The 16,074-nt window shown below is 42.0% G+C and overlaps 1 protein-coding gene across 1 annotated transcript; it reads right to left on the bottom strand.

Annotated features, from left to right (window-relative positions):
• Positions 1 to 1,742: 1,742 nt before the first annotated feature.
• LOC134288791 (uncharacterized) lies at positions 1,743 to 6,553 on the bottom strand. Its single transcript, XM_062854666.1, has 3 exons — positions 6,250 to 6,553; positions 2,786 to 6,186; positions 1,743 to 1,845 (listed from the first exon to the last, which is right to left on the bottom strand). The coding sequence occupies exons 2-3, from the start codon at positions 5,788 to 5,790 to the stop codon at positions 1,743 to 1,745; spliced, it is 3,108 nt and encodes a 1,035-aa protein (XP_062710650.1). The 5' UTR covers positions 5,791 to 6,186; positions 6,250 to 6,553.
• Positions 6,554 to 16,074: the final 9,521 nt, after the last annotated feature.

Here is a 16,074-nt window from a genome sequence, read left to right as displayed (position 1 = left end):
CACGGTTTCGTGATTACAATGATGGTATCTCTGGTGATAGTGCATAATCACGAGCATGGTGATGTGGTGATCACGGGGCAGAATAATCGGTTGTTTGGCGTCATCACCGACAAACTGGCAGCCGCCGATCCTGCTCCGCATCCTCAGAACTCCCTGTTCATCCAAACATGGAGTAAGACGGTAAAGTGAACTGGATTTTGGAAGAGATTTCACAGATGCGGTTGAGTATGCTTGCTGCAGGATGGTTATTTCGTCGGGAAAACCTTCTTGCTGTGCTAGACGAAACAGAAATTCCTCAGATTTTCTCAGCTCCATCATCATCAGTGGTCCGAGGTAGGTCTGCCGCCGTTTCGCTTTCAGTTGCAAATTGGAGATATAACGGAACACAAACGCCATCGCGTTCCGTAGCCGTTTCCAGTTCGAAAAGTTCCCTACGGGAATGAATGAACCGCACGGTCCCGTACGATGAACCATTAAGTGCGGACGGAGCTCTGTAGCTACCGGCGAGCGTAGACAAGGAGTTTCCGGCCATTTTGTTTCTGAACACCACAGGAAATCTGGACCGGTGAACCATCTGCTTTCTGACGTAAGATCCGGTGTTCCATCCCACTTCGTTCCATCGTCGGCAGCGTTGAGCCTTGTCGGAACCCATCGCCATTCCTCGGGTTCAGATGTTTCCAGGATTTCACTAACTCGAAAGGCTACAAATTGCGAGTAGCGACGATGATCTGAGTTGATCCAATGAAGCACGTCTCGAGAATCTGTCCAGTACACTCGTCGAGTTATCCGAAGTGACAGCGAAGTAATAATGGTCTGTGCGAGTCTGGCACCAAGCACGGCACCTTGAAGTTCCAGTCGCGGTATCGAAAGAAACTTTAACGGAGCCACCCGGGCTTTTGAGGCGATTATGGAGCACTTCGTTGGTCCGTTGTAGTCGAATCGTAGAAAAGCTACAGCGGCGAAGCCGTTTTCGCTGGCATCGACGAACGTGTGGAGTTGTACATCGGTACAGCTGTTCAGTGCCAACGATGAGTTGTAGCAGCGCGGAATACGCACGTCTTCGACTTGGGGTAGGATTTGCGTCCACCGCTGCCATTTTCTGTACAATTCCCCTGCGACTTCTTCATCCCACTGGACCTTGGATCTCCAAACTTCCTGAAGTAGTATTTTGAGGAATATCAGGAAGTGAGCGATGAGCCCCAAAGGATCAAAAATCGTCATCAGAACACGGAGCATTTCCCGTTTGGTGGGTGGTCGTTGGCCCGCCAGAAGAAGTGGATCGTAGCGTTTCCAACCGACTTTGAACAAAAACTCATCCGTCGTGGTACTCCACCACATACCGAGCACTTTCTCGGCCGCTATTTCGGAACATAGGTCCATGTCCTTTTCCGTCGTATCGCCTTCGTGGAGCGCCGTAAGAACAGCTCTGGAGTTGCACATCCAGTTGCGGATTTCGAAGCCGCCTTGAGAATGTACAAATTTGACCTCCTCTGCTAGACGAATAGCTTCGTTCTCCTCGTCAACGCTGGTCAACATGTCGTCCACATAATGGCGTTTCGTTATTGTCTCTACGGCGGCTGGGTGGCTTTCCCGGAAACGCTCCGCATTTAAGTTTTTTATGTATTGGGCACAGCAAGGGGAACAACTGGCACCAAAACTCATAACTTGTAGTACGTACACAGCGATTCCACCGTTCTCGTCTGTCCAGAAGAATCTGTGGCAATGCTGGTCCTCGGTTCGCATCAAAATCTGATGGAACATTTCACGTAGGTCTCCTGACAATCCGATCCGGCCTTGGCGAAATTGTAGAAGTATGGCCAATAGCGAACAGAGAAGATCAGGTCCCTTTAGCAAGGCAGAATTTAGTGAAACGCCAAATGTTTTAGCTGCTGCATCCCATACCAGCCTAACTTTTCCCGGCTTGTTGGGGTTTGTCACTGGGAATATGGGAAGGTACCAGATGCGCGGGTGTGACTGATCAAGTTCCTCCTGTGTCAGCCTTCCCGAATAAAAACTAACCATAGGGTGTATGGTGAAAACTATTCCTGCACCATACAGTGTACCAGCTACAATAAAGCGTATTGTAATGAAATGGTTCGCTATACTATACATTTACATTGGATTTTTATGTAACAATATATTATACTGTTTTTCTTACGTTTGAACCATTTACTTTTCCGAAACATTATTTTTCCGTGATTTTTTTAATTATTTCTGGTGTTCGATTTGAATAGGTCGTATGTTTGCTGTGATTCCTATGCAGATTCGACCTATTCAAATCGAACACTAGATTTATTCAGTTTAAGATTTTTTCCGTGCTTTGTTTTGTTGATGTTTGTGACTTTTTTGATGCAAAGGAAAGGAAAGAGAAAAAAGTGAATAAGTCGAAACATCGCAAAATCATTTGATTAAATATATAATCAGTTGTGAAATTACAATTAAAAACAATTTATTTACGGTACATTTTATTGTTTGAAACCATTCATGTACCATACAATGTACGGTATATTTAAACCCACGTATCAGTATTTTGAACAATTCATTAACAATAAAATGTATGGTTTTGCAAAAAAATATATATGGAGAAAAATATTTTTTTATATTGTTACGATACTTAACAACCTGTATAATATATTGTAAAAATCTTATTTACAATTCACGGTATGGTGTCCTACATTACATCTAATTGTTTTTGTATTTTTATTTTTACAGTGGTTCTAAATAGTACTGTTACAATATAACGTCCGGTTTTTCTACTGTATTTTTTATTCGGGTTCTGGCGTACCCTTTGGCAACATATTCGGCAATTTTCCCATTGAGAGTCTCTGCCAAGTCCGTGTTTCGTTCCATTCGCTTTTGAAGTTGCTGATGCCGACGCAAGGCCATCGCTCGATTGTCCGGCAACCGAATGTTGTCGTGTCTCCAGAGTAGTCCTACTTCGTAGCGATTATCGAGGAATCTGGTCGTTGATTCAAGAAGATGTTTGGCTCGTTGGTCTTCGGAGGAGAGAATGAGATTTCCGATGGGCTTGGCAACACCAAGGCTATCCAGGGCAAAGTACGCTTTCATAGCGTGATGTAGCTTTTCGTCAGAATCCTGGTCGTTGGTGCATACGTGAACCATGCACTGTGCTGACTCTTCGGCGCTGCGATCCAGCTTACCACATACCGTCCAGCCAATACGGGTCTTGACAGCGATAGGGTCCTCGAACTTTCCTTCTTTGCATTTCAGCACTACTCCGACGGAAACGTGCTTCATTCCTATCAGAATGCGTGGTCGTGCTTCACGATATGACTGGATCGGCAGCCCTCGCAGATGAGGATATAGTTGCTTCAACTCGACAGCGTCTAACGTTTGCAGTGGTAACAGTAGCTCCTTGACGGTCCTGACGGACGAGAGAGAGAACCTTCTGTCCTGGCTGTGTACTCCAGAGATTTGCAGATTCACGATCCGAGAGCTTCTTTCGTTTCGCTCCGCGCCTCCGGTCCATCGCAGACACAATGGTAGCGTGCCTCCTTCAAGTTGTAGCTCTTCCGCCAACTCCTCATCTAAGAGTGTTAGTTCCGATCCTTCATCGAAAAACGCGTATGTTTCGACGGACTGGTTCTTCCCATAGAGTATTACCGGCAGGTAACGGAACAGAACGGAGCTGGAGCTCGTACGATGAACGTTGCAGTCATGAGTATGGGTGGTGGTCCTGGGATCAGAAGACTGCGTTGCCGGCGACTGAGGTGCAATAGATGTTTCTGTTACCGTAACCCGTTTCTCATTGTGAAGCAATTGATGATGCTTCAACTCACACCCATTCTTTCCGCAAGGTTTCGCTTTACAAACACCTTTATGGCTGCGGAGATATCTGCGACAAAGTCCACTTTCCCTAACTGTTGCCCATCTAGCGTCCCTGGAAAGCTCCAGAAAGCGCTTGCATTTCTCAACTACCTTGCACCCACCATTGCATATTGGGCAGGTTTCATGCACCCGTCCTGTGACGGCGACGAATTTCGCTGGTGCCGACGGATGGTTGACCCCCGATGACTCGGAATGCGCATTCAAGAAAGCATTTCCTTTCTTGCCTCCACGAGAATCGTTGCGGGTTTGCTTTACGTCTAAACCTGCTGGAGGAGTTGCGATGGTGCTTGCAGCTTCAGCTAGCGAGTAGACCCAGTTTCCAAACGCTGCTAGATTCACCGCTGGGAGAGTTTGACGGTACCGTGCCCAGTCCAACTTTATAGACGGTGGAAGCTTGGCAACAAGTTGGTGTAGCAGTGAGATGTTGTATAAATATTCTTCCAACCCGCATGCGTCGACTGTCGCGCAGAAGTTCCGAACGTTTACGGCAAACTCCACGATAGTCTCGAACTTATCTTCCCTCATCGGCGGCAGATTGTTGATTTTCGAGATCAGAGAATGTACAATTGCCTCTGGCTGCCCAAAAAGCATTCGAAGTGTGTCCATGACACGCTGTACATTGAACGGATGCATGAGCAAACTTTTTACCGCCTCATACGCCTTGCCCTTCATGCATTTCTGGAGCCTGATAATGTTTTCATCATCAGTAAAGCCACACATCGCCGTGGTGTTGGTGAAGGTCGACAAAAATATCGGCCACTCTTCTGGTTGCCCAGAGAACGGAGGCAAATCCCTTGAGATTGCTTGTCTAGCAGCGAGTTGTTGGCTGCTCGGTGCTTGATGCTGGCTCGGGTATTGATGCGGAATGGCTACCGGTGACGGCAAGATGTTGCGTTCTGCGGGCGGATAAACTGACGTCCCTTGAGGAATCGACAAGTACGACGGACGGATGACGGGAACTCTGACCTCACACGGTAGGCTGGTCGAAGATCTGCTATCATTGCTGAGAAGCCGACTAGCGTGGCTGGGAGTGCACCTAGGACCCGGTCTTGTACTGTAGCGAGGCGAGTTTGGTGGTTGAACGGACGAACCCGGAATGCTCGGTTCTTCGGTAATTTCCGGGGCCCTCACCGAATTGGAGAATTTTGTCTGAAGCTTTCCTTCCTCCAGCAAGGTATTCGTCTTTTTCACCCAACTCTCGATCCTACTGGAACCTCCACCATACGATGATCCCGAGCGGCTGCTCATTTGTTCAAGGATGCTGTACTTCTTCTGGATGTATTCCCGCTGGAGTGCATTTTCTTCGTCAAGTCGCTGGAGCTGCAATCTCAGTGATCTTTGAGAAGAGCTAGACCTTATGGTGCCGGCCGGCGCTTCTCTCGGCCGATTTACATCCCCTTCGTACGGCTGCTCCGCAGACGCAATCGCAACTGTAACTGCTGTTTCGCCTACAACTGGTGGTAAAACGGCCGTGGTAATTCCCTTTCGTGAAGCGCTTCGTGTGGTCATTCGTAACGTTGGTTGCCCAATCTCCGCAGAAACCCCCTTCTCTCCGCTAGGTTTACGTTGCTTGCTATGGCTCAAGTTGGCACCACTCGTTGACGGAAGTTGTTGGTCGTCTGCTGAAGTTGTTTGCTGGACCCCGGTTGCAGTCGCGCATTTAGGACACCACCAGCTCACTTTCTCAACATCATCAGTAACTCCCACGCATGAGAAATGATGCCAATCATGGCAAAAGTCGCATTGCACCATAGCATCGTTGTCAGGTTCTGCACAAGATCTACAGGACGATCCTGGGAGACTCTGTCCCAGCCCTGCCATTGTAATCGTAACCACTGGCACACTTTCAGTTCCGGCTGGTGCTTCACCTTTCCCGTTATCCGATCGATCGCCTTTGGATCCACTATTCGCACCCGATTTCTGTGTGTTACGGCTTGACATCGTTGATTAAACGAATTTTGTAATTTGTTGGCTTACCGTGCAGTGTAGAGCAGTTTCCGGTTTTGTAATCCAAGTTTATTTCAGATCGGAGGGATTACAAAATTCCTGGTTTGTAATTAAATAGCTTAGTAAGATTCAAAATAATTATCTCCTATTATTTACTCACGTTTACTATACTTCTAGCAAGACAGGTATGATTGACCTGCCGGTATTTGTTGCATGACGGTACCTGAAGTTCACAAAAGATCATTGTATCATAACTATTGCACTTGCATGTTGTACTAATTGTATATGATTGTTCGCAATTAGATACCATCACTGAACTTACCAACTATTTAATGATCGATCAACTATATCAACTACCGGAACATTCATAGAATTATCGGGTGGAGTTATCTGTAGTTGGAGTAGCTTGAATTTAGATTGAGATGCATGTTTCTGTTATGACCAAATTCTTACCGTACTATAGAATAGGCTTAGGTTTCAACGATTACTAACATTAGATTTAAGTTCACTCAGAAACTAATATTAGATTTAGGTTTAATAATAACGAATTCAACATTTGATTAGAAATTTGGAATGAAATAACATTTGCTCAATAGCCTCCACGTTTTGCTCGTTAAACTTTCTCTTTTGTTTTTTCGTCACTTGCATTATCCCCCCATCATCGCATGAGCTGACAGTCAAGAAGTTACGTCTGTATTCTGCCGTTGTAGTTTTAGTGTAGGGGAAGCGCTGCCAGTTCAGTAGATCAGCGCGCTGTTAACAACACAGGAATTTGGATTGGTCAATGTCAACGCATGCCCCACAGGACCGCTGCGGCAACGCAGCGTGAATTCACGCAGCGTCAATTAACGCTCGTGTGCATCGGCTCTTAGATCTTGATCTAGATTGAGTTTAAATAAGGGCGAAAGTAACATGATCGATTTCTCTTCATCGACCCTCTCTTCTTCAAAATAAAGTGACAAGATGCAAGTATGGTTGCATGGTTCCACTTTTAGGCCATAAAACCACCGAGAACCGACGTGACAGCTAGAACAAATAAATTCAAATTTGTTGTCCGCGACGCCATGATGAAAAATAGCCGAACACTATTGCCAACAATCAATATGCGACTAGCAATTTGCCCGTGACGCCAGTTACGTGATATTTCAACGACCCCAATCCCCCAGTACATAATTTTTAAGAAGGCGACGCTTTTAACGCTTTTTCCTGTCAATCATGTTTTCATAGCTTTTCAATCCCGCATAATCACTAACTGTAAATGCAGCGTTTCTCATACTGTTGATGACTATTAGCAATTGTCATTTAACCATATCTTAAACTATCCCAGATAACAGTAAGATAACCATACCACGTATACATTTGCCCGTTTCACAAATGGTAAGCCGCCAAATTACAGTATGTGGAATAGGCGGTTAAGATAGGTTACCATAAAAAATCGCTCATTTTCTCGAACAAATTTTTCGCAATACTGTAAAGAATATGGTCAATATATTATCCAGATTTTCGGACAATTCATTGCATAGCAAATGGTTGGGAAACAGTTTAACTATAAATTTAAAAGAAAAATGAATACTGTATGTATAACAAGTGATTTATAGTACTCCATAGTAGAATACCTGCATTCCTTATTGCTATGAAGAGAGAAACAAACTCAATAAGAATTAATGAAACAATAACTTTTATTAATTTCACCGTAATACACAACACCATCGTATATGCAATAAAATTTTGTTTTCTGCTCCAGCTTAAAACTTGCGTACCGTTGTCAGCAGGATTCTGGAAAAGTCACGAAATGCCCGAAAAACTTCAGCCGCTGGCTTGGAAGATAATTGCGGGGATCGAATCAAGGGAAATTCAATCCACACTTGATTGCCTAGTGTTGGAAGCGCAACCGAGCATAAGGATATGCCTACAGAAGAAATATAGACAATTTTCAGTTCATTGTTCAACTGTAGAAACACCAGAACCTTGCTGGTGGCATAAAATACTCACTGGGGGTGGACGGTGCACTCCATACCTCATTGCCGAGCCGTCCGGATGATCCGCGAGATTGTTGTTTTGTTTCAGCGGCATTGAAATTTCCAACTGCAGGCCACCGACAAGAACGACCGCTAACACCTCCGGGTGGAAACCATTTCCTACTACGAGGAGAAAAGATACATTGTAGGTTTTCGTTGGGTAGATATAATTTCTCCGTTAAATAGATAAAATACTTACCACTTTCTAGTACGTTAACTGCTGCTGCTGGTTGTTTTTTTTTGTTTTGAAAGTTGTCATTACAGCCATCAGCCGATTTTCATTGGTTCACAAATACCGATGCATGCAACTGCTTGGCATATTGTTAAACATCAGTAACATATAGTGAACCTCACGTGTGTAAGTGTGTTGCTCGGACTAAGCACAAACAATTTGATATAAGGTGAGTTAATATTGCCACCATTACTTGAGAACTTCCATCTCCATATAATTCAACAATACTTGCACAGTATAATATAATGTTACCACTCGGTATGCATTGCATATACCATAATTTATAGTCGATTGCGTTGCACCTCACATTCTGCGACATAAAAGCAACTATTTGTCATACATCAACAACAACAGATACAAGACATTTACTGTTTGGAGATTAAGACAAACTGTAAATCTTTATGCGGGATGATATTTCAAAATGTCATCCACATTAAAGAAACACGAACAAACAAGTGAAACCTGCATTTTCCAATTACTCCGAGGCGAGCTCCGGAGTATCGGAATTGATAATAAGCTCAGGAAATCCATGTTTCTCGTTGAGCAAGGATAACGTTGTTGCTGATATAACAGGCGAGTTCTTCCTTATAACAGAAATTATTGTTTTAACTGCCATTTTTTTTAATCTACAGGCTCTACCGACAAGGTCACGCAATGAAAGTGCGCTGTAGTATGAAAAGAGGGAATTCAAAAGGAAACATTATAAATTATTATATTTTTGATAATAAATGATATACAAGATTGTTACATCCATTGCTATATATTGTCGGGCCGCCACCAAACCGGACGTCGCACAATCAAGTCGCGACGCGACCCAACTCGCGACGTTTTTAAATCATGTCAAATGTAGTGCGCAACCTTCCCGTTGTTGTCAGCAACACAGCGCACTAGATGCGAAACAGTTGCGAAACTGGTGGACCAAGAAAATGGCAAATTTTGATTGAATGTCTGTCTTGATTCCAACCGGATAGACAATAATTGACTGTGTGTTTTTAAGCATTCTGCAGTCCCTTACAAAACCCCTGCCCATAATTCCAACGACCATGGAATTTGAATAAAACGGTTCTCCGTCATTTGCAGTCCACGGAATCTTAAAAATTTTGGGCGGCTTTCGGCCAGATTAGATTGTCGTGGAGGCTCGCGCTGCCAACCGACATCGCCGATATTCGAGTGGATGCTCCTTAGAAGGGCTCACTCGTTATAGGGCCACCCGTATAAAAATGAACCATTGAGTCTATGGGAAAAACTGTGGAAAAACAATAGATTCTTATGTTAACCATGATTTCTATTGTATATGTATTGTAGAGTACACTTTAAAACTTGAATCGTTACAATAGAATAACATTGGATTTCATTGTTACAGAATTTTCTATTAGCAAACAGTAGATTAACATAAGATTTTACTGTTTTCGTCGGATTTCTTTTTTTTGCATTTTCCTCAATTTTAATATTTAGATCATTAAAACAAGCAGGTAGAGTGATGTATGTTGTTTGTCACTATCAAAGATAAATAATATTTATTTAAATGCAAACGGCTGAAAAAAAAAAGTTTTTTTTTGTTTCCGCCCAAAAATGAGTAGGATCATACATTGTTTGTGTAACATTTTTTAAGCGTGTATGATTCAATCAAATCAAAACAAGGTGCTGAAGGTGGTGTGCGTCGTGAGGTTTTTCTAGTGCCAAATTGAACAATATTTCAACGCTGTTCAACAAAAATACTTACGTAAGTTAGCTGCATTATTATCAACATTCTGCAACTTATAAAATCAAATCTTCAAGAACAGGTAGGCTCTAGGAAACCGAGCAATTGCCACCGTCACAGCCAGGAGTCGCAGCAGCAGCAGAGCATTACGGCTTCAGCAAAATCACCGCACCACCAGTTTGGACCACCCGACTAAAATGCAACAGAAGCCTCAAATTCCGGACATCGACCGACACCAGAGGGAGAGACGACCGGTTCGCGTCGTTTCATGGTTCAGATACTGGAACGTCTCTAGCTGATTGGATTGGAAGAAGCTGCATGCGGTGCCGGAGAGAGTGAAGCTCGCTTTACAGAAGGATGCCATTTCAGACTGGAGCATACAGTTGGATTTGCTGGCAATGCTCGGAGGAATATTTTGCGGCACTACCACGAAATGTTCGGATGAAGGAGAATTCCAGCGGCAAGTATGGCAACGGAGGGCAGAATAATTTACTTAATAATAAAAGACACTACATACCGTCTTCAGTCATAGGCTGTACAAACGGAACATAACTTACACTAAACAACGGACAAAGTAGGGTTTTGGTGCTTAAAATATATCCTGCGTTTTCAGTGGATCCCCAACAGAAAATCCCAAATGTAAATAATTTGGGCAACTGATTCCAGGCAACTTCAACCGGGGGAATATTAATTATATTGCTACAGCAGTTTAGAGTAAACGGGTTATTCAGTGGTCACAAAAATAGGATTTAACAAATGTAGGGTATGTGTGCCATCAGTAATCTCACGCTCCCTATTCATCTTTTGCGAAAACAAGAGATTACGGCATCGATTGATTCCGTTCTATTTGTTTTCATGGGTGCTGACTAACAAAAAATACAAAAATAAGAAACAAAACAAACAGCGCTTCAATTCTTTGTTTTTCGCTTGGTTTTTTTTTGTAGGATGAAAATGGGAGCCACATGCTTAATAAGGGAACCAAATACCCTATACACTCAAAACGTTCCGCTATAGGCACATTCAGGATGGTCTACTATAGGCAGTCGGCAGCGAGGCAGATAACATAGACATCAAATGGGGAATTCATATAGGCGCCAACATATTTGTAAACCCGATGGGGTCCATTACATTGCCGTTCTGTGCATAATTGTCCCATGTTATATAGGATTCTTATAAACATGAGACAAGTGGGCATAGAACGGCAGTACAGGCAACGTCGATGTATATTGATATTTTCAAATGCGTATTTTACTGGAATAATTAATTAATGTATGTTTTCCATTAAGACAACTTTGTTAAAACGCCGCAGAAGTAAACTTCGGTAGCGTAGAAAGTCTGTTACTAGCACCCAAACCCTATAAGACACCCAGTGGCTCAATGAAGAATGTTTCGTTTGACAAAAAGCTCTGACTGGTGTTGTAATCGAACCAACATTCCATGGCTAATAATACGCCTAAACATCTGGCGCCGCTCACCGTTTGGCCACATCTTTCCCTGAATCAACTATCACAGTAAAGTCGGGCAGTTTGGCCACCCTAAACAAAAGTCGACTGAAGATGCAGAAAATATCGTATGGTCATAATGATTCTGATAATACTACACTGGAAAACGATTAAGTATCTATTACAATCTTCTAGTTTGAACACATAAATGTAATCAAAATTGCTTCATTTAGGACTTCTTTTTTTGTATCACGGTTTTTTGTCAATGGTGGTTGCGTCAACTATGCGATTATGGGCAGTGGAATAGAATTATCTTTTGCTTTTGGACGCTTTGGAGGGTCTTCTAATATAGGTTGTAACCTCATTAAATTTATTACTGAATTAGAACTATCTTTGGCATATGGACGATAGGAAAGGCCTTCTTATATACGTTCGCTCTTTAAGACTGGAACACATATCATAAGTTTAACTCAATCGGTGCAAATTTATGCTATGGGCTCCAGGCTTTAGTCTAACGGGTGTCTTCATTGCCAGGACAATGGTCAAGCACGCTGTAATGTTACTTTCGTACCTCATCACCCACTAAATGCAACTACATTAGCGGACTAATAACACTTAGCGCGCTGGGCACGGTTCCATATGCCGCAAAAAGTGTTGCCACATATAGTGTTTAGTTTGCTAAATTCAGTTATCTGGCTGGTGGGGCATGGGAGCCTAAGCTTCGACCATTAATGCAATTAGATGTTACTTCAGACATGAGTGATTCGAATATTTGAAGAACTTTTCACGCTATATAAGCTTTCGTAGACAAAATTTAACAAACTTAATCTGTGCAATCACTTGTGTGTCATTTTGAGGAAACAAGACTCAAAATAACAAACAAATGTATCATAGGATTAGAATCTTCTTTTGCATTTGAACGCTTCGAACGAATCTTCTAATAAAGTTTCAAGCTGTAGTATATCGAGTATTTTTAAGTGCTACAATAATGGTGAGGCACGCTGTAATGCTACTTTTGTACCTCATCACCCACTAAATGCAACTACATTAGTGGACTAATAACACTTAGCGCGCTGGGCACGGTTCCATATGCCGCAAAAAGTGTTGCCACATATAGTGTTTAGTTTGCTAAACCCAGTTATCTGGCCAGTGGGGCATGGGAGCCTAAGCTTCAATCATTAATGCATTTAAGGACGAGGTTGCTAGAGAACAAAAATGGCAGGCAGAATGGCACTCACATGCTCCCTTCCTCCTCCTTCCCCCAGCCCAAACCATCGACGAGTACGGAGGTTGACGAACAAATCACCAAAATTAAGTTGACTTACCTACAAAAAATGCACCGAGATTGCTACTTGTGGTAGCTTACTTAATATTCTATCCATGAAGTGGTTTTTCTATTCAATAAACTCTTTCATTTCACAGGTTCGTGCTAAAATGTAGCACTCAAAACACTATTTTTATTGACGAGCGCGTCATTACTCATTACTCAATTTATGACATGATTGATCCAAATATTAGATAATTGTTCGATCTGTGCTCTTGAAATGTAGCCCTGAATGTAGCATAAAATACACAAGTTTCTAGTCCAAATGCATAAGGGAAGATTCAAAAATTACGTCCATCGTTTTTCGGGATTTCTAGACCCCCCCTCCCCCCTCTGTCACGCAATTTTCCTATACCCAATACACGTACTGTCACACTTTTCTAGACCCCCCCCTCTCGCCCAAATGTTGGACGTAATTTTTGAACGTTCCCTAAAGATAGTTCAGATTCACTGTTTTTCTGATTTTTTCAAGTAATCAGTAACAAAAATAAAAAGCAGAAATAGATCAAACTATTCCAAAATGTTCATATTCGTTTGTAAAATAAAACTATTCCAAACATTAGAATTTTCTGTTCCACAATAGAAAACAATTCCCCAACCATTGGATTTACCGTGAAAAGAGGGCAAAATAGTATGTTCCGTAATCACAATTGAAAGCAATTCCAAAACAATAGAATCTAATGTGTAATCAAGTCACTGCTCAAAGAACAATATGAAAACATTAGAATCTTCTGTATCACAATAGAAAACTATTTCCAAACCATTGAATCAAATGTGGAACCAGTAATAAAATTATTACTCAAAACAATACGTTTACCGTGCAATTCACTGTTTGAAACAATTCGAAAACATAAGAATCTTCTGTATCACAATAGAAAACGATACCCAAACCATTGGATTCAATGTAAACACAATACAAACAGTATGTTCTGCTTTACAATAGAAAACTATTCCAAAACAATTGATTCAAATGTGGAACCATAAATAAAATCACTATCCAAAACAATACGTTTACTGAGGATTTAATTGTTTCAAACAATTCGAAAACATAAGAATCTTCTGTTTAACAATAGAAAACCCTCCCCAAACCATTAAATCTAATGTAAATTCACAGTTCAAAACAGCCAGTTCTCGGCATATTTAACAGTTCAAAACAATACAAATACATAAAAATCTACGGTACATTTCATTCCACGTATATGTATTAACAACATTTCATTTACATTAGAATCTTCTGTTTTGCGAAAAAACTTGTATGGAAAAAAGTCCTTTTTTGTATTGTTACGATACTTAACAACCTATTCAATTCAATGTGAAATGCTCATTCACATTTGATTCTATTGTTAGAAACATTTGATTCTATTGTTTTTCTATTGTTAATTTAACATTGAATTTTATTGTGAGAGCATGGTTTTCAATGGTACTGTTACATTAGAATCCTATGTTTTTCTATTGTATTTTTTATCCGGGCAGCTACATCGCTAAAATTTATTTCGTAGCTGTCAGGACTAGATGGCAACCAATGAAGATGCAAAGCCACGTTGAATTTTGCCAAAAGTGTCAGGTGTATACGCGGTCTCGATTCTTCACACAGACGGGGCGGTGTGACGGGTGTGACCGATACGTTTGACACCAGGCACATTTTTTCAGTATTTAACAAACAAACAAGAAAATCGTTATCTTGGTAACGAGACTTGTATTTTTTGCTTGCTTTGATTATTAAAGTGGCGAAAAAAGCGCCGCTTCAAGCGAAATGAAAAGCAGGCGAATAAGCTGGGGGAGCTCTGGCGGAGCGAGTGGCGTCATAAAATTGACCCGATTTGTTCCTGACATTTACATCTTGAACTTAACTCTAATGCTAAATATCGCCACCTCTATAACGGCTCGCGATGATTTGAAAGCTCGACACCGAACCCCCGTGTGTTCATATAGGAAACGGTTCGCGCCTGCGCTGATTTGACAGAAGCGATCGCTCGCTTCGGTGGTCGACAGTGATGTCAGATTTTTTCGCGAGTGCTTTCGTAGATGAAAATTGATGAGCGGGGGGGGGGAGAATTTCGGATTTTTTATTTATTTATTTATTTATTTTATTATTAATTCATCTGACATAGTCTTAATGAATGAAGTAATAAACCGTATAAAAACCGGGTTTTCTGTAGATTTATTCTACGGATCCGTAGTTCCGTTAAATAAGCGCAGTTCCGTAGATCTACGGAAATTTCCGTAGATCTGGTAACGCTGGTGGTCGACCGTAAAATTTGGGGGGGGGGGGACACTTTTGAATCACCACTGTCACTTCGGTTCGTCGGTGATAAAACCATAGACTAATTTCATAAAACGCTAGGGGCTCATTCAAATATTACGTAACGCAAAATTTGCCAATTTTAGACCCCCTCCCTCCCCCACGTAACAACTTTTGTATGGGAATTTTTGAAATTTTGTATGGAGCGTAACGCAGTGCTGGACCCCCTCCCTCCCCCTAGGTTGGGATGCGATCTTGCGTCCAAACGTGTTTAATTTGAAGAAGAGAGGGTCGATGAAGAGAAATCGATCATGTTACCATGTTACTTTCGCCTTTATTCAAACTCAATCTAGGCAAAATATTTGACAGGAGGGGGCATCCTAACCCGTGAAAATCAATGAGCCATTTTACGAAGTGACAACAATGTTGATGATGATATTGATTTTCATGGGTTTTCGGACGCTACCTCCTGTCAAAATTCATTCATAAAATCTGCTCATAACATGGATTATTATCATCAACATTGTTGTTACGTAATAAATTCATGCTTGGGAAGATTCAAAAATTACGTCCATCGTTTTTCGGGATTTCTAGACCCCCCCTAGACAGAGGGGGGACCCTCTGTCTCGCAATTTCCCTATACCCAATAGGCCTTTTCATGTGACAGATCCGTGCATGCATTTGTTTACAAAGCTTGAACAACAGCTGCTAACAAGAACGTGTCATCTTCATAGAAGAACTGTCAAACGCCCGAACAATCAGCTGATTTAAGACGTCAAATGAAAAGGCCCATACACGTACTGTCACACTTTTCTAGATCCCCCCCCCTACCCCAAATGTTGGACGTAATTTTTGAACGTTCCCCTTCCTTTTCCATAGTGGTTTCGCAGCGCGGCGTCACTAACACTAATGCAAATCTACTGGTTGAAAATATTCCCATTTGATTTTGCCGGGAACAGCTGATTTTTGTTTACTATTTTCAACCAGTAACTCAGGTAGTGTTCGTGTAATGCAACGTGTACGTACACGCAACACCATTAAAAGCAGAAACCACTATGTTTGATGTTCTGAGGGTAGGTCCTTTTCAAACGCAACAAGAGATCTGTTCTGAGGGTGGGCATTAATGCACCTTTTGTTTTGCTCATGTTCGTTTAAAAAGGAATTGGGGACTACGAAGGTGATGATTTTGTTTGCGGTTTTCTGTGAGAAAGTGAAGGAGGGAAGATTTTTTGCTTTTTTTTCACTCATACTCCCATAAGAAACCCCGTAGGAAGAAAGAGTGTTTCCCGGCTCATCAACCTTCGTAGTCCCCAATCGT

Source organism: Aedes albopictus, chromosome 2 (assembly GCF_035046485.1).
Source record: "Aedes albopictus strain Foshan chromosome 2, AalbF5, whole genome shotgun sequence".
Classification (NCBI taxonomy): Eukaryota; Metazoa; Arthropoda; class Insecta; order Diptera; family Culicidae; genus Aedes; species Aedes albopictus.
The sequence above is the reverse complement of the archived record's forward strand: the minus strand, read 5'-3'. Positions and strand labels throughout refer to the sequence as shown.

Coding starts and splice junctions, on each gene's coding strand:
- LOC134288791 (XM_062854666.1), bottom strand. CDS start 5,790: ATGTCAAGCCGTAACACACAGAAATCGGGTGCGAATAGTGGATCCAAA. Junction 1,846..2,785: donor GCCGAATATGTTGCCAAAGG/GTACGCCAGAAC, acceptor GCCTTGCTAAAG/GGACCTGATCTTCTCTGTTC.